The 24523-nt window shown below is 48.8% G+C and overlaps 1 protein-coding gene across 1 annotated transcript in view; it reads right to left on the bottom strand.

Moving 5' to 3' along the window:
• Positions 1–24523, bottom strand: part of COL5A1 (collagen type V alpha 1 chain) — a 137006-nt gene that overhangs the window by 77692 nt on the left and 34791 nt on the right. Inside the window, 2 exon segments of the mRNA XM_066332902.1 lie at positions 21324–21486; positions 22095–22308. Coding sequence (XP_066188999.1) covers positions 21324–21486; positions 22095–22308 — 377 coding nt within the window.

The raw sequence follows: 24523 nt of genomic DNA, 5'->3' as shown, positions 1-24523 counted from the left end.
CAAAACTCCCCGATTTGGAACGAGCGAAAGCCCCAGGGAGCACCCAAGTGTGGGCCTGAAATTTCGAAATCTAAAAATAATTTTAGCCTCCTGGCAGCTGCTGACTTTTTTCTCCAAGGGAAAAAAAAAAAATTTCTCCAGAAAGCTTCTTCTCAAAACCATCTTGGCAAACAAATTTAAAAAAAAAAAAAATTGATTTTGAAATAATTGATTTTGAATTAATAATAAACGATTTTGAAATAATCCCTTTCTCAAAACAGCCTTTCTCCAGGTGAATTTTGCTGTTCCTCTGGTTTAACCAAAGGGATCAGAGAGGTGTCGCTCCAATTCCCCAATCCTTTTAATTCCTATTCCAATCCACCAATTCCTACTCACCAACCATTTAAAATCTGCATGGGAACACCTCATAAGAGATAAGGGTGTTCCTTATTTATTTATCTAAGAACTAGACAATAAATTCCTCTAAATAATAAATTAAGACAATAAATGCTCTTTGCCTTCTGAAATATTTGCAGTTTCTCCTCTCTCTTTCGTGTCCTACAAGGACACCCAAGCCCCCAGCGCAGAGCCAGGGGCTGAGCAGATCAGGGGAGAAGGAAGGAGCAGAGCTCAGCCCATTCATCTTTGTTTCATTCCCATCAAGCTGGGGGATCCCCCGTGCTAAACACTTGTAATAAAGCAGACAGGAGTAAAAAAAAAAAAAACAAAAAACCTTGTTAGCAAGATTCCCAGTCAATTGACTTCATCCCTCAGCGCCAAACAATAAAATGGGCTAATTTAGCCTGCAGTGAAAAGGAAAAAAAAAAAAAAAAAAAAAAAAAGCCCCACTATCTGCACCTCACAAAAGCTGCACAAAGCTCTGCTGTCAAGAGCCCCTTTCTGTGATTTAAAAACCCACTTTAAATAGAGCAAGCCCCGCCGCTAGGAGGTTCGGGAGCCTTTTGTGTCCTGTCGAGTGTGTTGTTGCTAATAAATTGTGCCCAGGGATCGTGGCTGGCAAAAGGGGAGCCAGCCCTGCTCCCATTCCTCCCTCAAGTGTCCATTTGTTTCCCTGTTTTGGTCACAAACCGCCCCAAAATTCCCGTTCTCAGTTGGGGTTTTGCAGCGCCCATCCCGTTAATCCACACGCGCTGTGAGGGACAGGGTTTTCCAAGAGAGACAACTTAAAAACGCACCAATTGAATGGTTTAGAGACCTGACCAGGGAAATCCAAGACTTGTTTTCAATTAAGGAGTTGTTTCAGTCAGGGAGCAAGACAGAAACATTCTGGTGGTGCTTTGTAGGAGTCGCCAGCAGCATCCTCCAGCCACCCACACGGTGGGTGAAGCTCTTTTTTGGCCTGGCAACGAGTCGGGCACAAGGTTCAAGAAGTTCTGCAGCAACTGGGAGCAACCAGAGGCTGAGCTCAGTTGTGATTTTACTGGTTTAACCAAAAATATTGAAGCAGAGAATAAAAAAAGCCGACTTGTATTTTGCCTGCAAATAACCACGATTTCATACATTAGGAGAGGCAGCGCTTAAAGAAAGGGAATAAATCACATTTTGGCCTTTATCCCTCAAACTTCTGGTGAAGAGGAAGAGGCAGGACATTTCTGAGCAGGGCTGTGAGGGTTTCATCTGCTCCGGCAGACAGATGGAAGTGCTAACTGTCAGGACCAGTAAGGATCTGCCTGACATTTATGGTAAAGCCATTTATGCCTGATGACTCATTTGCTTTATGGATTAAGTTCCATCAAAGCCAGTTTAACTCAACTCCCCAGCCAGCTCCCAGACAAGGCTGGAAAAGCTCTTTCTGGAGCATTTTTTAACACTTATTCTATATGCGTGTAAAAAAATGTCCCATCACTTCCAATGACATCAGCTTCAGGAACTAGAAGGAGTCGTTGTGGTTCAATGAAAATAAAAAACAAAAAACCAGCTGGAGAGGAGGATGAGAGTGACTTCATCTGGCACTGGCAGCAGCTCCCTAAATCCTGGGATTTTTTCAGTGATCATTAACTGGACTCGGGTTAGAGCATCACCCCAAAAGTCTGAGGTTCAGCATCTCAAAGAGTAAAACCCTGCTGGGTGTTCTTTTGGAAACTGCTGCATTTAAACTGGCTGAACACGGGCCCAGGGTGAACAATGGTACACATCAAATCTTCACAATTCTTGGGAATCACTGAGATTTATCCTGACAAACTCCCTGGCTCCACAGCCCCAAACCCAGTCAGAGGCTGAGGAGGGGCAGGGGTTCAGTGCAGCTCTGGGATGAAGTGGAAGCTCAGCCTCCAAACCCCCTAATCCCTGTCTTGGAGCCAGCCTGGCAGCCCTGAGATGTTCCATTTGATAAATCCTGTCACCAGCACCTCCCGTGGAGTCTCACTGCTGGGGACACAGCTCCAGCCTGGCGTTGGGGACATCAGCAAAGAGGGGCCCAGGAGCCACCACGGCCCCAGTTCTGCTACATAAAACCCCAGAGGGGTTTATCAGAGGTGCTGGAGGTGCTCAGAGCATCCCAGAGTCTCTCCTTTAAACACAGAAAAACAACAAACCTGCAGCAACGGGGTCAAACAAAGCCTCCCCAACGCCCCTGTCCCTGTCCCCATGTCCTGAGCCCTCCCCTGGCCAGCCAGGGACAGCAGTGACCCCACCAGACAGAGCAGCTGGTGTCTGAGAGCCTCCTTTGAGCTCTCAGAGCTGTTGGGAGGACAAATTGTTGAAAGTTTGGCTAAATAATAATAAATTAAATATATATATATATATATAAATAAAAGGCTTGACTCGTACACAGCCGTGACTCAGCTATGAATTCCTGGTGGTTTGGCTGAGTCCAGCTTGGTGTTTGTGTCCCCTCAGCTCAGAGGGGCTGCAGGCTTGGACGGGGCTGCTCTGCTCTGGGGTTAGCACAGGAACAGCTCCTGCTGTTTTGGGAGCTCCGAGGGGAGCCTCTGCCCAGCCCTCTTTGGATAAAAACCAGGTTTAATTAAGCAGAGTAGGGGGAGAAGCATCACCAGAGCTAAACGTGGCTCCAAACCCTCTCGAGGGCTGGGGGAAATTTTCTCTTTTTCACTACATCTCTGCGTGGGGAGCCCAAGAAACCCCTCAGCCCCAGATCAGCCAGGAGCATCCCTGACACACAACACAAACACAGCAATTTTCACAGCCCACGAGCCTCTTCCCCTGACCACAGCAGCCAGAGGAAAAGCAGCCCTCTGGCTCGGTGGTGATTAACCTCTCTGGTAATTTCTCAACCTCTCTGTGTTACAGTCCCAGGGAGGAAGGCAATTTCCCATCGTGTGAGGATCCAGGACCTCGCTGCTCCTCCTGGCTGCTGGGTTGGAGGGAACAGGGCAGGGGAAGTGTGGTCCCCTCCTTGTCCCCTCCCTGAACCCTGGCACTTCCCCACGCTGTCCCCAACACCCAGCCCTGCCCCAACACAGACCAAATCCTGTTTTTTCCACCCATCACTGCTGGATCTTGGCTCAGCAGCCTCGTGGCTGTTGTTTAAAATTAAATCAAGACTCGTGCCTTAAAATTAAGAGGTTTTTTGGAGCAAAGGGCTGCTTGCAGAGCCCACAGGACACTTTAGGTCTGTCTGTGTGCTGCCCCAAATCCAACTGTGGAGCAGTTTCAGCCAGGACTCCTCACTGGAAGGGAAGGACAAGGAGAACAAAAGCCAGATGGCTTTGCTAATTCTGGAAAGCTCTCCTGAAGGAGCTGTCGCTCTGCCAACACCCAAACACCAGTCAAGGACTCCGTGGCAGGGCAGGAGGCAGCAACCAACACAAGGTTCATTTCCAGGTGGGTACTTCCCAATCCCAGATAACCCCCAGAGTCAATAACCCCTGCCCTAAAGCAAACACTCTCTGCCAGGCACAACCCCCGGCACCCTCTGAGCAGCTGAGGGGCCAGAGCTGATGCCTGAGTCCTTTTTTTGTGAGCTCAGAGCTCATTCCCAAAGGCAACACCCCACAGCACGGGTTATTTACATGTGAGGGCTCTGCAGCACCCAGCCACCCTCCCACCTGCCATGGGGAAAGGTTTTCTTCCCTCCCCAAGTTTGTCAAACCCATTCATCTCTTTCCTGCCACTTTCCCTGGAATTCTCACCGAATCCTGACAGCCCCAAACCCCTTTGCTCTCTGCAGCCCCCTCTAAGAGCTCAGAGTCCCCCCTCTGTCCCCTCACTCAGTGTCACCTCCTGCCCCACAGCTCCTCGTGTGGGGAGCAGAGGTGTCCTGCAGGGGACAACAGGAAAGGTGGAAAATCCTGACTGAGCTCAAATGGGCAATGGTGGGGCAGGAGCCCAGGCCAAACTCCTGACTTCTTCCCTTCCCTTCCCTTCCCTTCCCTTCCCTTCCCTTCCCTTCCCTTCCCTTCCCTTCCCTTCCCTTCCCTTCCCTTCCCTTCCCTTCCCTTCCCTTCCCTTCCCTTCCCTTCCACAGCCATTTCACCTGATGTCTCCATCCTTTCAGAGAAACATCCAGTTGTCCCTCTGAAGGTCCCCAAAAGCTCTGGGGCTGCTTCAGGCTCTGAATTTGCCCTTCCCCAGCCTGACCCTGCCCGTCTGCACAACACAGACACCCGGGCACTGTGTTATCCCCACCCTGAGCCAGGAAGGAGCATTTCTCCCACGGGCAATCCACCTTCCCCAGCCCTCTGCCGGTGCCCAGACCTTGGAGAAGGAGTCTTGGTCCTTTTTTTTTTACCAAATTTACCAAAAGGAGTGGGAAAAACCTCAGCTCAGGCAAATTAGCAAGGTGTCATTGAATTAAGATCAAGGAGCTTTGGGGACAGGCGGCAGAAGCACCCTGGAGGCAGCTCAGAGGACAGGGGTGGGTGTTGGCAGGAGCACAGAAAGCTGCAGACCTACAAATATTGACTGAAGGCCATCCCAGCAGTGCATTTCTCCAGGGGTTTTGTGGGGTTTTTTTTAGGTTTTCCAAGCTGGGAAAGGCAAGAGAAGGGCACAGCATCCCTGAGCAGGGCTGTGCTGCTCCAGCCTGGCACAGGGGGACAGAGCCATAGCTGGGATTTCCTGTGGAAAATGAGGAGATTTTGGGTAGGGAAGACAAGCAGGAAGAAGTGGAGTGAGGTTTGAATGCCCTGTCCCTGCATCCTGGGCCAGGCAGGTCCCTCCCAGCCAGGGGACGTGTCCAGCTGTGTCCCCTGACTCACATCTGGGGCTCCAACCCATCAGACACGGGCTGTGTGCTCCCAAAAGTGGGGTTTTTAGTGGTTTTCTGCAGGGAATTCCATCAGAGAGCAGGACCCACCCCGAGGAAAAATGATTCAGTGGCTTCTGGTTTTCCTCCTGCCTGACATCAGCCCTGGGAGCCTGGTGGCACTGCCACTGCAGCCCTTTGGGAGCAGAGATGGGCAAGATTTGGGGTTTCACTTCCACTCCACTTTCCCTGCTCAGCCAGGCCCTTCTTAAAGCTGGATTTGTCTCCATGTGTCCTCACCGACCCCACAAACTCTCCTGTGGGATGGGGAGGTGCAGCCAGAGGAAAGCAGCCAAGCCAGTGGAGACTGCAGGAAAGGGAAAAGGCAGCCAAGGTGCCTTAAAAAAAATTAATAAATTTAAAATAATAATAATAATCAAGCTGCTAAAAACACCCAGACAGAGATATCCTTAAATCAACAACCTGCTCAGCCACTCTGCTTGGCTATTTTTATATATTTATGTCCGTTGAACAAACCGCAGTTTATCTCCTGGGTTGTTTTTGGGTGAAAAACAATCAGTTCTGGCCACGGGAAGCAGGATGGGGCTTGAATGGCTTCTGCAATCCCAGTCTGGAAGGGTGGGTGGACTGGGAGAGGGGCTGCTGGGACAAAAGGTGCTTTATATTCCCTCCTTCTCTCCACCCTGGCCAAGCACCGTGCTAGCACAGGCAAAAATCATCATTTGAGAGGCAGAAAATAATGTGAGAGGCAAAAAATAATAAGAGAGGCAAAAATAATAGGAGAGGCAAAAAATAATAGGAGAGGTTTCTGCAGCTCTTCTTCAAAGAGGGGAAAAAGAATGGCCCAGTTCAGGTTTTTAAAGGGCAAAGAAAGGAATAAGAAGCCCCTGACAGTCCCACCCCAATAAAGAGAGAACATCACAATAGGAAAATGAAACTCGAGAGCCGAGTCAGGTTTTCTATCTGCAAAAGGAGCGTTTTTAAAGTTGTCTTTTTGAGCTGTGTGCTCTGAGCCCCCCACCCAGCAGATCAGAAACACGTGTGAGGAGGCAGGAACCTGAGGCATGGGGTTTTATTAAACCCTAGTTCAAATTTCATCCCGCTGAGGTGAATATTTTCTCTCTAAAGCTGCAGCTGCCCGGTGGGGTCACTCCTCAGAGGTGGTTTCTGACTGTCCACACGTGCAGCTGCTGATAACCCTGAGGGATCTCAGCGATGCCCTGACCTGAGCTGAGTCTTTAAGGCTGGATTTTTGTCCTTGGGACACCTCAGGCAGTGCTGACTTCAACCAGCTCCTCCACTGAGAGAGGGAAAACCACCCAGATCTGGGTAATTGGGGAAGATTTCTGTCCCTCCTGCAGGACAGGAGGTGGGGCTGAGTCACCAGAGGGTTCTCTGGGTTGGAAACCTTGCACTGGCTCTAATTTGGATCTAATTAGGATCTAATTAACCCACACCACAAACCAGGCTTGACTAGAAGAAATAACTCCTCTGGCTTCGTTTGCTGGGTGAGCTGTTCCTTCAGTTTCAGGGGGAAAAAACAACAAAAAAAGGTAAAAACCCTTCCTGCAAAAACCCCTCCCGTTTCCTTTGGCTGCTCTCCCTGCCCATTTTTTGCTCTTCTGTCTCCTAATTGTCTACTTTTAATTTTTATTAAGCTTATAAATTTTTCTAAAAGAGCAGAACTCGTTTTTCACAGAGTAGAAAGAGGAAACTCGGTCCTGAGAGGAGATGGAAGGAGAGGAAAGGAGGATTGAGAGAGGAAAGGAGGTTTAGGAAAGGAAAGGAGGTTTGGGAGAGGACAGGTTTGGGAGAGGAAAGGAGGTTTAGGAGAGGAAAGGTTTGGGAGAGGAAAGGAGGTTTGGGAGAGGAAAGGAGGATTGGAGTGCTCCTGGCACAGCCACACCACATCCCAGGAAATGGGGGACTTTGGGGTCAGACCTGGGGTGGGTCTTTAGCAAACCTCTCCTCCTTTGGGGCCCTGATGGGGCCTCCAGTCCCAACCAGCTCGTTTTTAACCCCCACAAGGAGCTCAGGCAGGACGGGATCTCTCCCTGCAAGGATCCTGCTCAGAGGAAAGGCTTGGAGTAGAGCTGGGGTAGAGTGGAGACACCTTCCCCAAAGGAACAACCCACCACTCTGTGCTTACAACCCTTAAATATTCACAAACCTGGTGGAGTGATTTCACCTGAAGGATTAAAGCCAGCCAGGAGGAAACTCTCTCCTTTTATGAATTCATTAGGACAGCACTGCATTTTTGGGGCTGTTTTTGCCCCCCAAAAATCAAGCCCTGGGTGCAGCCGAAGGTGTGTCCATCTGTCCCAATAATTCTCCCAATCTGATGGCTGATTTCAACCCCTGGCGACAGGCAGAAGGGATAATTCAGCTGCTATAAATGTCATGGAAACAGACAGCTCAGGAAAAGAAATCACCCCGGAGTGTTGTCTGTGGTGAGCTCTCATCTGATCACATCCAGGCACGCACCAAACATCCCTTTCATGTCCCCACCACCCCTTTCATGTCCCCACCAGAAGCTGAGGCAACCACGAGACGTAAATTAGAAGGAATCTAGGCCTGGCTGATCCCAGAGCATCTCTGAGCTTCCCAATTCCCACAGCAGCTGGAAAAAGAGGAGCTGAGGCACCACAAAATGAGCGGTTCTCTTTGCCTTTCTGCACTAGCCATGGAAAAAAAAATCCAAAACCAAAAAAAAAAAACCAAAACCCCCGTTCTCCTCAATTTTCCAGCCCCAAGACAGATGGAGGAGGGAAAGGAGAGTGTCCAGGTCTCAGCCAGATTGCAGAGGGATTTTATGGGATAGAGCAGATCCCAAGGGTTGGTGGATTCCTGTCAGCAGATCCAGGTGTCACCAGGTGACCTCAGACGAGCTTTTCCAGAGGCTGTTCCATCTGCACGACACACTTGGGATCCTTCCTGCCCCTCCAAACACTCCTTGCAGTTATTTTCTTTTTTCCTCTCCTCTGTGGTCACGCAGCAGCCTGGCACTCTGTGATTTCTGCCTCCCAACTCTTCATTTGGTGCCTCCAAAATCAGCATTTGTGTCGTTGGACAGGCAAATTACAGCCCCAGGAATAGAGGCCCCACAATCACCGTGGGCTGTGCCCGTCGCTGCTTTGACATCCAAACTTTTGTGGTGTGGTCCCTCAACAGCTGGTTTCTCCTCCTCCCCCTCCAGAGGAGAAATTCCTACTGGAAATCCAGAGGATAACTCTGAAAGGAATCCCTGAAAAGCTGCTCAAAGGTGAGTTTTAGAGTTTTTTTTTTTTTTTTAATCAAGGCGCCCTCCATCTGTTTATAATATTAATCCCACTCCCTGAGAGGGACTTCATAGCAAGAAATCCCTCAAAACCCCCTAAATCTATCCCTGAGATACCTCTCCAGAATTCAAATATGAGAGGTTTTTTTCACCCTTTCTTTAAGTTATTCTCTATTCCTGGGCTTTCCCAAAACCACCAGTGTGAAAAAAACCCAAAAAACCTCAGCAGCAGTTTTTCCAGCAGTTCCTTCCCATTATTTTCCAACAGGAGCTGATTTGGCTCAGGTACATTCACACGGGGTGGTTTTGTTCCCTAATTGAAGCATCAAGTCAGATTACGCTTCTGAAGCAGCAAATGAGTCTATTCACCAAAAAAAAAAAATTTAAAAAAATCTCTTTATCCTTGCTCAAAACGTTTGCTTGCCTGGATCTGCTTGCACAGAATAACTCAGGGAGCACCTAAAAAATGGGATTTTTGCAATTTTAGCCTCATCAGGACAGTTACGGAGAGAAATTTCCATGCAGGGACAAAGCAACGGGACGGGGTGACACAGTGGTGCTGTCCCTGAGAGCCACCCCCAGTGTCCCATGTGCCAAGCAAGGTTCAATCCCATGGACAGCATCCCAAAAAAAAAAAACCACCCTCATTTAGACCCTGTGGAAAGCTGCATTAAATCACCAGGCCTGCCCATTGTGGGAGCCATTCACATAAAGGAGCAGAGGGTCAGCCTGACCTTCGGCGTCCAGCGTGGACATTTCAAAAAAAATAATAAATGAAAAGGGAAAGAAAAATCCCACAAAAGCCCAGCCTGGGCCTGTGTGAAGTGAATGGGGCCAAATGAATGGCTGGCATTGTGTGCCCTGCTGTGCCAGCCTGGAACTGGCACTGAATAATGCAGGGATGGGGACGGGATGGGGACAGGATGGGGACAGGATGGGGACAGGAGCAGCCCTGAAAGGGTCCCCTGGTTTTGTATGTGGGATATCCCAAACGAGGCTCCACAGGCCAGGCTCAAAAAGGGATTTTTCTCTGTTTTCCTTGTCCCATTCATTAGGGAGCCCTGGAAGGAACCCAAGGCCCCGTGGCCCCGTGTCCTCCTCTGCTCTCGGAGAGACAGGTAGGCCAGCCCGGGCTGTGCCACCACTGGGCACGGCCTGCTGTCCAGGGGGACATCCCTGACAAAGGTGATCCCCTCACAAAGGTCACGTCCCTGACAAAGGTGACAATGTCACAAAGGTCACATCCCTTACAAAGGTGACGACCTCACAAAGGTGACAATGTCACACAGGTGATGACCTCACAAAGGTGATGACCTCACAAAGGTCACATCCCTGACAAAGGTGACATCCCTGACAAAGGTGACATCCCTGAAAAAGGTGACATCTCTGACAAAGGTGATGACCTCACAAAGGTGATAACCTCACAAAGGTCACAGCCTCACAGAGGTCACATCCCTGACAAAGGTGACAATGTCACAAAGGTGACATCCTCAGCAATGGTGACAATCTTACAAAAGTGACAACCTCACAGAGGTAACAGCCTTACAAAGGTGACGACCTCAAAAAAGTGACATCCCTCACAAAGGTGATCACCTCACTTAGGTGACAATCTCACTAAGGTGACAACCTCACAAAGGTGTCGACCTCACAATGGTGACATCCCTTACAAAGGTGGCAGTCTTACAAAAGTGACTTCCCTTATAAAAGTGATAACCTCACAAATGTGACATCCCTCACAAAGGTGACATCCCTCACGAAGGTGATGACCTTACAAAAGTGACAATCTTTCAATGGTGACATCCCTGACAAAGGTGACAACCCCACAAATGTGACATCCCCACGAAGGTGACATCCCCTCAGCAGGGCTCAGCCAGCCCCCAGCCTGGCTGCTGTCCCCACCCCAGCCTGGGCAGTGCCGTTATCCCGGTTTTCCATGGAGAACGCAGAGCTCTCCTCGCAGCCTCCAACCCCTCCAGGCCACCCCAAATCCTGCCCAGCCTCCACTTTGCTCCTGCAGACCTCATCCCGGATTTCCTTCACCATTCCTCTCCAAACTCCTGCTCCCAACTCCATCTCCCTGATGTCACCCCCTCCTGATGTCACCACCTCTCCCAGGCCCTGCTCACACCCTTCCAATTCCCCCTCTCCCTCCAAACCAAACCAAACCAAACCAAACCAAACCAAACCAAACCAATCCAAACCAATCCAAACCAAACCAAACCAAACCAAACCAGCCCATAACCCCGAGCTCCGAGGCCTGGCTTACTCCTGGAGGAGTTCTTTCTCCATGACATATGTGTGAACCATCAGGGATGGTTTAAAAACAGATTCCCCCCTCGTTACCAGCACAGCACAAAGCTGCTCCTTTGTGTCTTCTCCCTCCTCTGCACCGTCCCCTGGCTCTGGTTTCAGGTTGATTTATTGCCCTTTCATCTCTGGAAAAATTAGGAATTCTGCTGCCCACAGGAGGATGGATAAGCCGGTGGATTGTGAGGAGGGGGGTCTCTCACAGTGGAAAATGTGGAGTGAAGCAAAGCTTTTGGATTGAGTTACTCGTTTGAGAGCTCACTGAGCCAAAGTGGAGGCACTGGCTGGGGTTTTAGTGTAAAAAAATGGATTGCAGAGCCTGCCTGGGAGGTGCTGATCCCAGAGATCCAGGGGGTTTCGTTCCCCACCTCTGGCCACAGCAGAGGTCGGGGATGCCAAGGGAAGGAGAGGATTTGGGGAAGGTGGTGGGGACAGGAGAGGCTGGAAGAGCAGCTGACAGGAAGGGAAGGGTCAGGAAAGAATTCCTGAGACCTCAGAGTGGATTGGGATGGACGGGACCTTAAAGATGACCCAATTCCACCTGGGCTCACTCCCAGTGCCAAAGGATCCCAGAGCACATCAGAGCTTCCTGCTCCCACCCCACATCACCTGGAGCCTCCTGAGATACCCCAAACTTGCTTTTACTCCTTTTTGTAATTTTTTTTTTGTTTTTCCCCCAGAGCCAAATGAATCTGGAAGTGGAGCTGCCATTTCCTCGGCCCCACAGACGGGATTTCCACCCCCCAGATCCACCCTGAGCTTTCCTGCACACCGAGGTGGCTCAGGATCAAGGGGGTTTTGTGTGCACAGAGGCTTTTAATCAGCACTTGGAACGGGTTTTTTTTTGTCCTGGGAGGTGAACACAGAATCCAGGTTTTTTTATGGATTAAAGGCAATGGGGGGAAAATAGAGCTGGCTGCCAAATTTATCTGGGGATAGAAGTGGGATTACACCCCTCGGCTCGGGGAGATCTGCTGACACACTCAGAAAATTGAACTGAACACCGAATTTTGGTTGGAAAAGGATTTTCCTGCATCTGGCTGGCGACAATCACCCAGCCATGGAACAGGGACCTGCTGGGACCACCCCAGGAGGAGGCTTTGTGCTGGTTCCTGTCGCTAATTCCCACCACTGCTGGAAATTTGGCTGCTCAGGAAAGAGCTGGGAGTGGAAAGCTGAGCTGGTGTGCAAACAGAAGTGTGACACCTCTCGTCCACACACCTCTCTCCCTCTCTCTTTTTTCCAGGAAACTAAAAATGTGCCCTTTGCTCATGTTCACACCCCAAAGGATTTTCTTTCTGTTGGTTTTTTTATTACTTGTCCATGAAAAAAAAATGATTTGGGCTTCATTTATTCCGTGCAACGTCTGCCACCTCCAGTTCAGCACTAAAATAAAATAAAATAAAATAAAACCTTGCCTTGGAGTTGGATGATCTTTGGAGAAAGCTGGTCTTTCCAGCTCAGGGTATTCTGTGATTTTTCTAAAGTATAAACCCTGCACAGTTCCATGAATTATTGCCCCAAATTCTCAACCCAGGGAAGGGAGCTGGGTTTGTGCACCCTGGGGCCTGAAATCGGGTGGAAAATTCATCCCAGAAATGAAGTTCTCCAAAGCAAACTCGTGGAGGAACAGGACTGGATGCAGTGGAGGCTGAGCAATCCCAGAGCTCAGATTTCACCATTCTGAGCATTCCCTGAGTTTGTATTTTACCATTCTGAGCACCCCCAGCCCAGATTTTACCATTCTGAGCATCTCCAACCTGGATTTCACCCTCAGATTTCACTGTTCTGAGCACCCCCAGCTCAAATCTCACTGTTCTGAGTATCCCCAGCTCAGATTTTACCATTCTGAGCATCTCCAAGCTGGATTTCACCCTCAGATTTCACCCCTCTGAGCAACAAACTGGGAAAAGACCAAACAAAACCTGCAGATAAATTTGCTCCTGTGAGACATCAAAACCTCAGGAGAACCCTGAAGTATTTGCAGCCATTCCTGCACGGAGAACGGCGCCCAAAAGTGACTTCCAGCCCTGATTTCCCCCACACTTTCCCCTGCAGTGGCCAGAGCTCTGTTTGCTCAAGCAGCTCTGACCTGCTGAACCCCAGCCAGCGCTGGCTGTGTGTGCAGAACAACGGTCAGGGGCGCTTTTTTTAATTTTTTCCATGTTCTTGCAGGGGATAGAAAACTCCCTGACACCCCAATCCCCATCCAACCTTCTGCAGAAATCATTAGGAATCCCTCTCTTCCAGCTCCCATCCCGGAGGAGGGAATGTGTTCATTGGGAACATTTCCATTTCAGCCCCGTGTCAGGGTGAGGACTACACCTGCACGCTGGGGATGTCTGGAGTGGGCTTGGATTTTCCTCTGGGTTTTGGCAGGCAGCCCAGACAGCCTCCAAAAAGCCAAAAGAATAAAAAAAAGGGGGAATAGAAAGACCTCAGCATGTGTGAGGAACATGTGTTTCATTTGTTCGGGCCCGAGTGACGAGGGAAGGGGGTGAACACGGAGTCAACCCAGAGGATTTTAGGTTGGGAAGGGTTTTTTTGCTCTGTCCTGGTGCAGGAAAACCTCCCTCAGAGAAGTGGCAAAAGGCAGGAAAACAGCCAAATAAAAGATGGGGATTGCAGAGAAGTGGCAGCTTGAGCACCAGCAGGTTGACAGGGACACAAACCCTGAGCAGCCTCATCCTCCTCTTCCTCCAGCTCCTGGGGTTTGGCTCAGATGAGCCTTTACAGATCCATCCATCCAAACCCACCCACAGTTTTGTCAATAGAAAAGGATTTTTTTCTTATTTACAGGCTTCTGCTGGGAAAAAAAAAATTAACTTTTATGCAAAGAGGACTAATTGGTGAATAACCTCCCAAGTAGAAAGAGGTTCCTCAGGGAGCAGGGAAGGGGAACATGCCCTGGTTTGGGCCAGGGCTCCCTGTCACGTTCTGCTCCCAAAAATCCCTTTTCCATCTTGCTCAGCGATGCTGCCAAAAACGTTCAGCTGGAAACTTCTCCCCCAAAAGCACAAGGATTTGGCTTTCCCCCGCTGCTCAAGCTGAGGAAAATCACCTTTCCCAAACACATCCATTCTCTGTTCCTTCCCAAATCCCTTCGTGGTGCTTTTCCTGCCCCCGAAACTCCATCGCAGCTCCCCGTGTCCACACCAGGATGATGTCACTGCAGAGAGCAGCAGCTTTCCAGCATTACATCAGCCTGTCTGGGCTCAGCCATCAGCCTCCTGCTCCTCAGACTTTCCATGGAAGAAATTCATCCTCCCATCCGAGGAGAAGAGGAGGGGGGAAACAAATTCCAAATGGAGCCAGAGCTGGAAGAGTAATGACCCTGCACCTCTGAGCATCCATCACCCCAAACGAGCTCAGGGCTGCTGCCTGCCAGCACTGAAACACAGAATTCTGCCAGGGGGATGTCAGGAACAGCCAGACACGGCTCCCCAAATCCCACAGAGTCCCTGGAGGGGATGGAAATTGCTCTGAAGGATGAGTTTGGCTTCCCAGACATTGCTCAGTTTTCCTCTGATTTTTTCTTTTTTTGCCCCAGGCCAGGGAAAGGGGACAGCAGCTGCCTGTCCCCTCCTGCCAGCAGGGATGGAGGGTCCTACAGCACCTCTGACCATGGCAAATCCCGATTTTCCCTCAGCATTTCCCTTTGGAAAAGGCTCCTCCAAACCAGCTGCCCTGCGGGAGCCCCTGGTACCCGACCTCCCGGCTACAAACTGCTTCTCTGAGGAATAATATCCAAAAAAAAGGGCTGATTTTCCACTGGCACATCCCAGCTACAGTGACCAGGAGCAGCAGGACATGGACATCAGTGGTTCCAGGGATGAGCATCCACGTCCTCCACCAGGAATTCCCTGAGGGCATTAATCCTGGATTTTCAGGCTTAAGTGCCCCATTTCCTCAGCATTTCCCAACAAAACCCTCAATGGTGCCAGCCTGAGCCAAGAACTGCCTAAATTATGGAATTCCAGACTGGTTTGGGTCGGAAACTCATTTAAATTATGGAATTCATTTAAAAATTCATCTTTTCCACCCCTGGTGGTGATGGAGGCACCTCCTAAAACCCTTGAACGTGGACAAACTCTAAGACCACGCAGCGTCCTCAGGCTGATGTTTCACTTGGCACTCGGGGAAGATAAATGATGGGCTGCAGGAGGCTTTCAAACATCAATAAAAGCACTTTTATGATCTGTTTGAACAATAAAGTGCTTTGTAAGCTATCAGAGGCCCGCAGGCATTCGATAGCAGCAAAAACTGCACTAATTACCCACACATGCCAAGGCAGTGGCTTTGACAGTTTGTGAAATGGAATTTACCACTGACCAAACCAAAAGAGAAAAAAAAAAAAAAAAAGAAAGAAAAAAAGAGAAAAAACGATCTGTGGAAAAACCAACCAAAGAACAAAACAAAACCACAAAAAAAAAAATCCCCAAACCTCAAAAAAATAAAAAAATAAAATGCATTTTGTGATCATGACTAACGAGGCTGCCCCAGTCACCGAGCCTGAGCGCAGGCCAGATGGCTGAACCTGCAATTACCCAGCGAGTGAAATGGAAAACAAGAGTTTCAGCAGAGTGTGTGCAAACAATCCAGCTGATGTTTGCAGCCAGGCTCTCGCTTTCCTGGCTGGCACCTGGCACGGAGGGGTCAGGGGAGGCAGCGCCAGCTCAGGCTGGAAATGAAAGCACAGAGTCACTTTTACAAGCTGGTTTGCAATTCTTATTTTGGCCCAGGTGCTGCTGCTCCCTGCCTGATAAAACCAGATGACGTCCCTGGGCACCTGTGTAAGGTGATGCTGGGGCTGAGGTGTTGCCAAACGGGGCCGAATTTCACCTTTTTTGATCAGATCTGCATCTGCTTGGACTCCGGCACTAAAAAAACCTCCCCGTTAATTGCAAACCCATCCAGAGGCATAATCCTCAATAATTGCAGACATTTTCTAGGCAGCACTGCTCTCCTGGAAGAGCTCAGAGCTGTGATTTAATCCATATGTCTCGAGTGCACCATTTGAAAGAGGGTCCTTTGGAAAAAAAAAAAAAAAAAGGAAAAAAAAAAATTAAGAAAAAAAAATAAAAGAGGCGAAGCAGAAGGAATGACGAGAAAACCAGGGAGCAAACGGAGAATTATTAGGAGACTGGGGAAAGCTACAGACATCTTCAATAAAGATCCCTAAATGCTGGCTCAGGAGGTTTTATTTTCCATCCTCTCACGCCGTGGTATATGGTGGTGGTGTAAAACATCCCCTCCTTGTGCTCCCCTGAAAGGCCGCGCAGCAAAGGAGGTGAAATCAGATTTGGCAGGGCCGGCAGAGCAGGCAGCCAGCTCTGTAAATTACCTGCTTCCAGCAGCCTGCCAAGGCAGGGGGAAAGAAATGGGAACCTGGAGCCGTGGTGCACCCTGACAGACAAGTCCAGGGTAGTCAAAAAGACTCTGTTTTTTTAAAATGGGGTTTTGGGGTGTTTTTTTTTCAAGTTTGACAGAAAATGTTTGTAAATCTGGGCTTTTTCCCGCTCCTTCCTGAGCTCAGGGTTGAGCTCAGATCTTGCAGGATGTGCTGGCTCCAGCCCTGTGGGCATGCTGCTGGTTAGAAGAGCACAAAATCCCAGGATTGTTTAGGTGGGAAAAGGCTCCAAGATCGAGTCTAAGCTGTGTCTGATCCCCACCTTGTCCCAAACCCTGAGTGTCACTTCCAGGTGGTTTTTTGGGATGGGGACTCCAAACCTCCCTGGGCAGCCCCTCCCCAGGGCTGACCCTCATTTCCATGAAGAAATTCCTTCTGAATCAGGGAATTTCTACTTCTCCCTCTATCAAAAATGTTCCCCCACACCTTCAGGCACCGCTGCTGATGGTTGTACAAGAGCCTCCTGCCACCAGGAGCAGCCCAGACAGAGCTGCTGGGGCAAAATTTGGGGCTAAATGTGAGTTAGAGGTGGATTTAGACTTGAGGCTCGCATCGTTTGTCTGAGAGCTGAGAAAGTCTTACTTAAATTACCACCAATTTCTCCAAGTTCACTGCAGCCCAGCACATCAGCCCTGAGAGAAGAGAGAGAATAAATCCCCTCCTGGAGACCACAGAGCTGTTTGCTGTGTTTGCCTGCAACACGAGGCTCTGAAACTTCTCCATCCCCAAAACCAGCCAAAAAAACCCGCCACAAAACGCACACACACCTACAAAAACGTCCTTTTATTCCTACCCCCTTCCACTAAAGCAAAAGCTTTTGATGCAGCCTTATGAGCTGAGAGTGAAATAACCTGCAGGACTTTGAAAATGAGAGCATTTTCCCAGAGATGAAAACACACAGAGCAGAGAGAAGGAGAAAGCCGTGACGGGAGTGAAATGAAATCTGGGATTATCAAGCACAGGGATAATTGTTTTGTTGGGGTTTTTTTGTTTTGTTTAAGTGTAAACAAGGCCCAAGATGAAAAGAGAGGTGACATTTCAACCCCGGGAGCACCTGGAGGGCCCCAGTGTCTGGGCTGTGTCTGTCCTGCTTTGTCCTGTGCTGCCTTGGAGCTCTCAGCAGCCCTAAGAGCACCTCTGGCTCCCTGCCCGGCCTCTCTGGCTCATCCCAAATTGCTTTTTCCCTCCATTTCTGATGGCTTGATTTCACCTCTGGTCTTCAGAAAAACAAACAAAATAAAAAAAAATCACAAAAGAGGAGAGGGAATCAAAAGAAGCATCTTTCAGCACCCTCCAGGGTGCTGTGTCTCATCCCAGGACAGGCTTTGGCAGGATTTTTGTCAGCCCCTCCTGGCCACAGGTGCTGAGATCAGAGGGATCCACTTTTATTTGGGTTTTACAGCACCAACAACACCACTGAGACACGGTTATGGCACTCAGCTGCACAAAATTAACTCCTCTGGTCTTCAAAAGGAGCCAAAAGTGACTTTAAAAAGAGATATATTCATGTCCCTGAGCTTTTCCACACGTGGGAAAAGTCAGTTCAGCCACTCCAGGCAGTGCTGCAAAACCAAGAGGGTCAAAACCCCACTTCACTTGTGGGACAAGGCTGCAAAATTTTACACAGATGGACCAAAAATAATTGGCAGCAAAAGCAGCCACTCGTTCCTAAGCTGTCCTCAGCGATTTTGCCAAAACTCACTCAATTTTTTTACCCATGTCCACAGCACAGTTTAATGGTGCCAACTCCAGCTCTGGAGCCAGGGGCTGTATGAGGCTTTTATGAACACACAAAAAGTCCCTGACGGGCAAATCAGGAGACAAAATGGGAAATCCAGCAGGAAAAGGAAACAGCAAGGTCTGAACAAAGCTCATTTTACCATCACTGGAGTAACCCAGAGCAAACAACCGCGGCTGGGATCTGCAGAAACCAAATTTCTATTGAACTTCTTCCCTGAGATGCCTCAGCACACCCCACAGAGGGGTTTAACTCAGCCCAGGGGTGGAAATATTTCCCCCCACAGACTTTAGGCAGCAATTTCCTCACACCAAGATCTCCCAGCTGTGGGTTTTGGGGTCACCCCGTTCCCTGCTGGCATCCAGGTGACTCCTGTGACAGACCGTGGGCACAAAATGGGCATCACCAGGATGGTTTGGGAAATCTCTCTGTGCTTCAGGATGAAGATTTTGGGGTTTTTTCCCATTAAAAAAGCCTTTCCCAAGCTTTCCCCTCGGTCTATTCCTACACCAAACCACCAGGACTTGGGTTCTAGTTTATATTTAAAGAAAAGCAAATGAAGAGGAGCAGTTTTTTCCCCTGTAAAACTGAGACACAATCAAATGTCTCGACTTCCGCCAGTGCTGCTGCACCACAGGAACACCTCTGACTGCAGCAGAGGAAGTTTATCCCCAACCAGGGGCTGGATTTTTGTCCTTCCCTCTCTCCCTGCAAAAAAAAAAAAGCAACCCCTTTTGCAGTCTCATCCCCTCAGACACAGCTTGAAACCTCCCAGACCTCCAAGAACCCATCCTGTCCTTCCTAAACTCTTGTTTTGAACAACAAAATTCGACTTGTACAACCTGAACTGGGGCTTGGCCCCTTGTCAACCCTGCCCAGTGCTGCTACAGAGACCCTCAGAGACTCCCAGCTAATTGAATTTTAATGAGAGGAAGTCGTTTTTCCACTGGAAGAAATGTTTTGCTAGAGAAATGTTTTGAAACTCCTCTAACCTTCTCCCTGCCAGGCTTTTTTAAAGAGGTTTATTTGGGTTTGTTTTTTTTTTTTTAGTAGAATTTGAGTGAGGAAGTTCCCATCTTGGTTCTCGAGCTGCTCCCCTCACAACCCCCAAACCTTTCAATAATCACAACTCCCAAAACAACAAAAAAAAACCCACAACTTTTGGGGTCGGTTTGATTTTAGTCCTGCCAAGGAGGATATGAATTCCCACTGCTCTTGTGCAGACACTGAGCCAACCCCAGAGCTGTCTCCAATCCCGCTCCCACCTCAGTGGGTGATTTTAATTTCCACCAAAAGTGACAAACACGTCAGAGCCAGGCCAAAGTAGAACACCTCCTTAGCTGGGCTTTGCAGAATGGGAGCCCCTGGGACAGCAGCAGCTTCATCTCCTGCTTTTTTTTTTTTCCCTCCAGAAATCCTCAACTTTCCAGGAATGGAGCAGCTTCCACCCTGTGCCCATTGTTCTGAGCCTGCACAGTTTCTGCTCAGCCTTGCAGAAAGGAGAAAGGAGGAGCCAAAGGAAATGGAGTTGCTGAGATATGAAGGAAATTAGGTTCTAGTCCACTGCCTTCAGAAAAAAAAAACAACAACTTCTTCCACCCCAGTTAAAGCTGCTGGTGGCTTCAGTGCTGTGTGAGGAGGTGACTGAAAAACCCCAAAAAGATAAATATCAGAACTGGAGGGGGTTTGTATCCGTCTTGTGTAATATCTGTGTGTAAAAAAAAAAAAAAAAAAAAAAAAAAAAAGTATTTTCTCATTATCCATTTCTCAGAAGTGCCAGCAAGATTTGTGATCTGCAGCTCACATCCAGAACAGGCAAGAGGCTCCTTGGACCCCAAAACCGAGGAAATCCCACAGCCCCTCGGGGTTTGAAGTCTTTTCAGCCAGGGAGCCATGGCCACGGAAAAGGGCTAAAAGAGGAGCAGGGAGAACCCAGAATTTTGGATTCAAAATTCCCTCTCTGGCAGAAAAATCAGCTGTCCCAAAGATTCAAAATTCCCTCTCTGGCAGAGGAATCAGCTGTCCCAAAGTCAGGTGAGCCCTAAAAGCCACCTGGGAACGCCCCAGCTCCCAGGGGCAGCTCTGGAAATCCTGGTGTTTTACAGACTAAAAGTGCAGGTTTTTCACCTGGATGTGACACCACGTCCTTCCAGAGGGTCCACTGGACCTGAGCTGGGGGAGAACTCACAACTCCTCTGTGACAAGTCAAAACACAGCGTCCATCCAGCGCTGAAATATTTGGCAGAACGTCCAGCTCTTGTGAAAGACACTCCAGTGCCCGTTAAACCCAGCTTTTCCTTTCCATTTGAATTGTTCCACTTCCCAGGGAAGGTCTGTTAATTTAATACAGTTTGGATACCCAGGCCCTGCTCTGGAACTGGGATTTTGGCAGATGAGCTCAGCCCAGGCGTTCCTGCTCTGTTTACAGCAGACCAGCTCCCAGATGTTGGTAATATTAAACAGACTGGAACTTTCCCTCGGAGTGACAGCAAAATGCAGGCAAGAACTGGCTTTGCTCTGGCTCTAATTAGCCAGGGATGGGAGATATTCCCCATCCCTTTGCTGGGCTGGGGAGGCCCAGGAGATCCAGCTCTTCTTCTAAATAAATTCCGTAAAAATAAGGAGCTAGAGGGATCAGTAGGGCTTGGTTTACACCCCACTGCACTTGTGCTGGTTTTAGGGAGCAATTCCAGCTCCCAAGGAAGATCAGGAAGGGGATTCTCATCCCCAGGAAAGCCTCACAAGTGCAGCAGAGCACTGCAGAAGTTGATTTTGCCAGGGAAATGCAGACATTAAACAAACTGCTGAACTCTGGGGGGGAAAAAAAAGCTTCTCCCATCTGTAGCTTGTCTATAAATAATGCTCTGCCTCTCTGCTTCCTTCACAGGAGCTCACGGACACATCCCACCCCTCAGGAATTCGCTTTGCCTTCGGAGGCAAAGAGTGTGGGAGGTGACAACCAAGCCAAGCGAGCTCTCAGGGAGAGCCCCCTCTCGTCATGGAGCAAAAGAACCAAGAATCCGTGGCCAATGAGTGGAAAAAGAGCAAATTCCTGCAGCCCCAGGGTGAACTGGGCCTTGAGCTGCTTCCCTGAGCCTTCCTTCACTGCCCCTGCAGCCCTAGAATGAAAAATTGTGAGCCCTTCCCAGTTTAGGTGTGCCAAGAGCTACAAAATCCCACTGAGGAGATGGTCTAGAGCCCCCCAGCCAGGGCCTGAAAACCTTGAAACCAGAGGAGCTCACTCCACCAAATTTTCACCATCGCGACAAAAAACCTTCGAAACGAAAACTCAAAAAATCTCTAATTCTATTACAGCTGCGTTCTATTACACAAAGAAACCCAACAAAAAGATTTCAAAAACGAGATGGAAATGTCTCATCCTCCCCACGGAGCACCTGCAGAGCTGCTCCTTGCCATGGCTCACCTCAAAGACCTCCTCATCCAAAATCCTGGTGCCGAAGACGATGATGCCGTTGACGTCGATGATGGGATGCTCGCTCCGGTCCAGGAACTTGGTGATTTTCTTTTTGCAGTCCAGCACCAAGGTGACGTTTTTCTTCTGCACACTCAGAGCCACTCGGTGCCACCTGCGAGAACACGGCCCACAGACGTGTCAGGCACAGCCCTGAGCTTTGAGGGATGAGGCAATGATTGTGTTTAAAAAAATAAAACCGAAAAAAAAAAGAACTTTGGGGAATTGATGTTCTGCGAAGGAAATCCTCCCCCGGGTAGAGCCTAAAGGCTTGGCTGGCAGGAGAAATGCTGATTGACAGCTCTCATCCCTCCAAACCAAGCAGGAGAGGGCCAGCTCTGGCTTCAGCAAGATAAAACCACATTATTTACTCCCCTTTTCCACCCTCTTTTTAAACCCTGCACCAGCCTCAGCGTGGATTTTGCGAGACAAACTGATTTTTATTTTTTTTTTTTTCCCCACAGCAAAATCAACGTTCCTCTCCCCACGAGTACCAGACAGCGGCACTTGACTGCTCATTTACAACTCTTACAGATGTCAAATGAATTCCCCAAAGGCCAAAACGACAGACTGGGGGCACCTGTCAGCAGCCAGGGCTGTGCAAATACACCTCTACAGGCACGATTCCGATTTTATACAACATGCTGGCACGGATACAAACAATGAATTGGTTTTTGGGTTTTTGGTTTGTTTTTTTTCCTTGGTGCACAAAATGTCACTTACTTGCCATCTGCTAGGTTAATGCCTCTAAAGAGAGGATAGTCTTCTGGGCCTGGCTTTCCTGTATGGTCTTCATACAGGAATACAGGAGATCTACCCAACTCCACACCAATTTGCTGGATCCCTTGCTCATTGTAAATTGAGATCAAGAAGGACTGACCTCCTTTCTTCGCTTTTACAGTGGTTAGAATGGAGAAGTCCTCTGGGAAGGGGGAAGCTGGAGTGGAAAAGCAAAGAGGTTAGTGAGGTTTCCTCGGAAATAATCCCTACACACACAGTCCCGTTGTCTGAGGACCCCCGTTTGTCTCCAGATGTGGGCACATCAGCAACCCTCAAAGTTTATTTAGGGCCAGGTGAAGACGTGGTTTTTTTCCCAGTTGCTCTGGGGTGAAACCCCTGTGCTGGGGAAACAAAGTTCCACAAAAGTTCTGAAAGTTCTACAAAAGGTTTCGGCTTAAATTTGCATTATTTGCACCCAGCTCCTTCCAAAAGAAGCTCCCTTGAAGCTTTTTAGGACACGAGGCAAAAGCTTTCGTGGGGTGCTCCAAATGAATTTTAGTTGTCAAAGGGACAGAGGAAATCAGGCATCAGCACAGTCTTGAAGGGTTTTATGTAAGGGAGCAGAGAATTGCATCAGGATTTGTTCATTCCAGATGAGAACAGAGGATTTCGTGGGTTTGGCTTTCAGGGCTGCTGCAGACACAAATACACACACAAAATAAATTTAAAAAAAAAAATCTGAAAAGGGAAATAAATCTGGCAATCAATAGAAAATGCTAATTTGTCTGCTTATTTAACAGCATCTCATTTCCTGGCTTTTTCTCCTCTCAGGAAAGAGCTGTGTCTGATCACAGGTGGTTTTTGTCTTTATTTCTGCAGGGTTTGGAGGATTAAAGCCTTTAAAGTCTGTCAGTACAGGGTCAATCTGCAAGGCCAGGCAAACACATTGAAAGTTTCGATCTGGGCATCACCCTTTTGTAGAAACCCAAACTCCTCCTCCCCTCTTTGGGTTTCCCTGCCCTTCAGACTGAAAAAAAAAAAAAAAAAAGAGCCCAAACTAAAAAATCCTGGCTGCACATCCCAAACAGGGCAGCTTGAAACCCACCAGGAGCATTCAGAAAGGAGATTTCCTGATGAGATTATACCCAGAACCCTCCCCTGATGCTGCATTTCAGAGCGTGGGGCTTGCAGGGAATCTCCCTTTGGAGGTCCAGGCTTTCCAAACCAAGGATTGCTTTGTACCCCGGGGGAAATCCTCAACCACAGCAAAGTGGGGTTTGTGACACGTGTGGCACTGGTGGCACCCAGGGAACACTGGGATCCTGCTCAAACTGCAGATGTGCAGCCAAATAAACCACAGAAAAACATCAAGCTCAGCGCCCAGAAGCTTCAAATAGATTGTCTTCACTGCTTTAGGTTTTTCCTAGATGGAATCCCAGGGGGTTTGGACCCAGGGAGGGGATGAGGAACGTGGCAGTGGGGAGTTCTTGGCACCACAGCAAAGTTTGGAGTTCAAACACAGAAGCCCTCAGCTCATCCTCTTCCTCTTCTGACTGGGAGGTGTTTTAATTTTTAGGCCCACAGTGTTTTTAATGTATTTATGTGCCTGCAGCAGGGAAGGGGATGAGGCAGGAGCTGCATCAAACTTGGGATTGCTGCAGAGCACAGAGAGAATTCCGAGGGGCATATCTGAGGATGGAGAAATGCTTTGTACCAAGTTAATCCCCCTCACCTTGGGTAAATAACATCTGGGAAGCAGCAGAGAGGCCTCCCAGTCAGGAATTAAATGCCATTCTAGCCCGATTTATCCCAGGACTCAGCCCCAGATATTTGGGACAAGCAGCTCCCGATTTTGGTGCTGAGCTTTGATTTTGAGCTTTATCTCCCTGCCCTGTGCACAAACCCTCCTGCAGGACTGAGTCAGGACCATACGCCTTCCTGGCTCCAATTACAGCCTACAGATTTGGGCCTTTTATGTAAAATAGTTCATGTCCAAAATTTCATTATGAGCCCACAATACAGTACCTTTCAACTTGGACAAGCTGCCAACTCATTAAAAAGCTGCTTTTAATTTTTTTTTTCACGATTATCAAAATGTCTCCATGGTGATGCGAGTTTCTCAACCCAAATAATCATAATGGATGAATTATAGCTGACATTACTCTGTTACTGCTCTGCTGTCCTGGCAAAATAACAATGCCTGCACTGTCAGAGGCAGAAGTGACCCGGGCTGCTGAACGAGGGATGAAAACACATCCCCACACACACCAATACCGATAAATACATCGACATAAACACACCAAGCACGGAGAAATTGACCCAAATCCCTCCAAAACAATGGAGACACCCCTCCAACAAAGGCTTTGGGGATGGAGCCCTCGTCTTTGATTCACTCCTCAAACGAGCTCACGCTGGGAGATGCTGCACATCCA

This window comes from Sylvia atricapilla, chromosome 19, assembly GCF_009819655.1.
Source record: "Sylvia atricapilla isolate bSylAtr1 chromosome 19, bSylAtr1.pri, whole genome shotgun sequence".
Classification (NCBI taxonomy): Eukaryota; Metazoa; Chordata; class Aves; order Passeriformes; family Sylviidae; genus Sylvia; species Sylvia atricapilla.
Note: the sequence above shows the minus strand (reverse complement) of the source record. Positions and strands in the feature narration are given on the sequence as shown.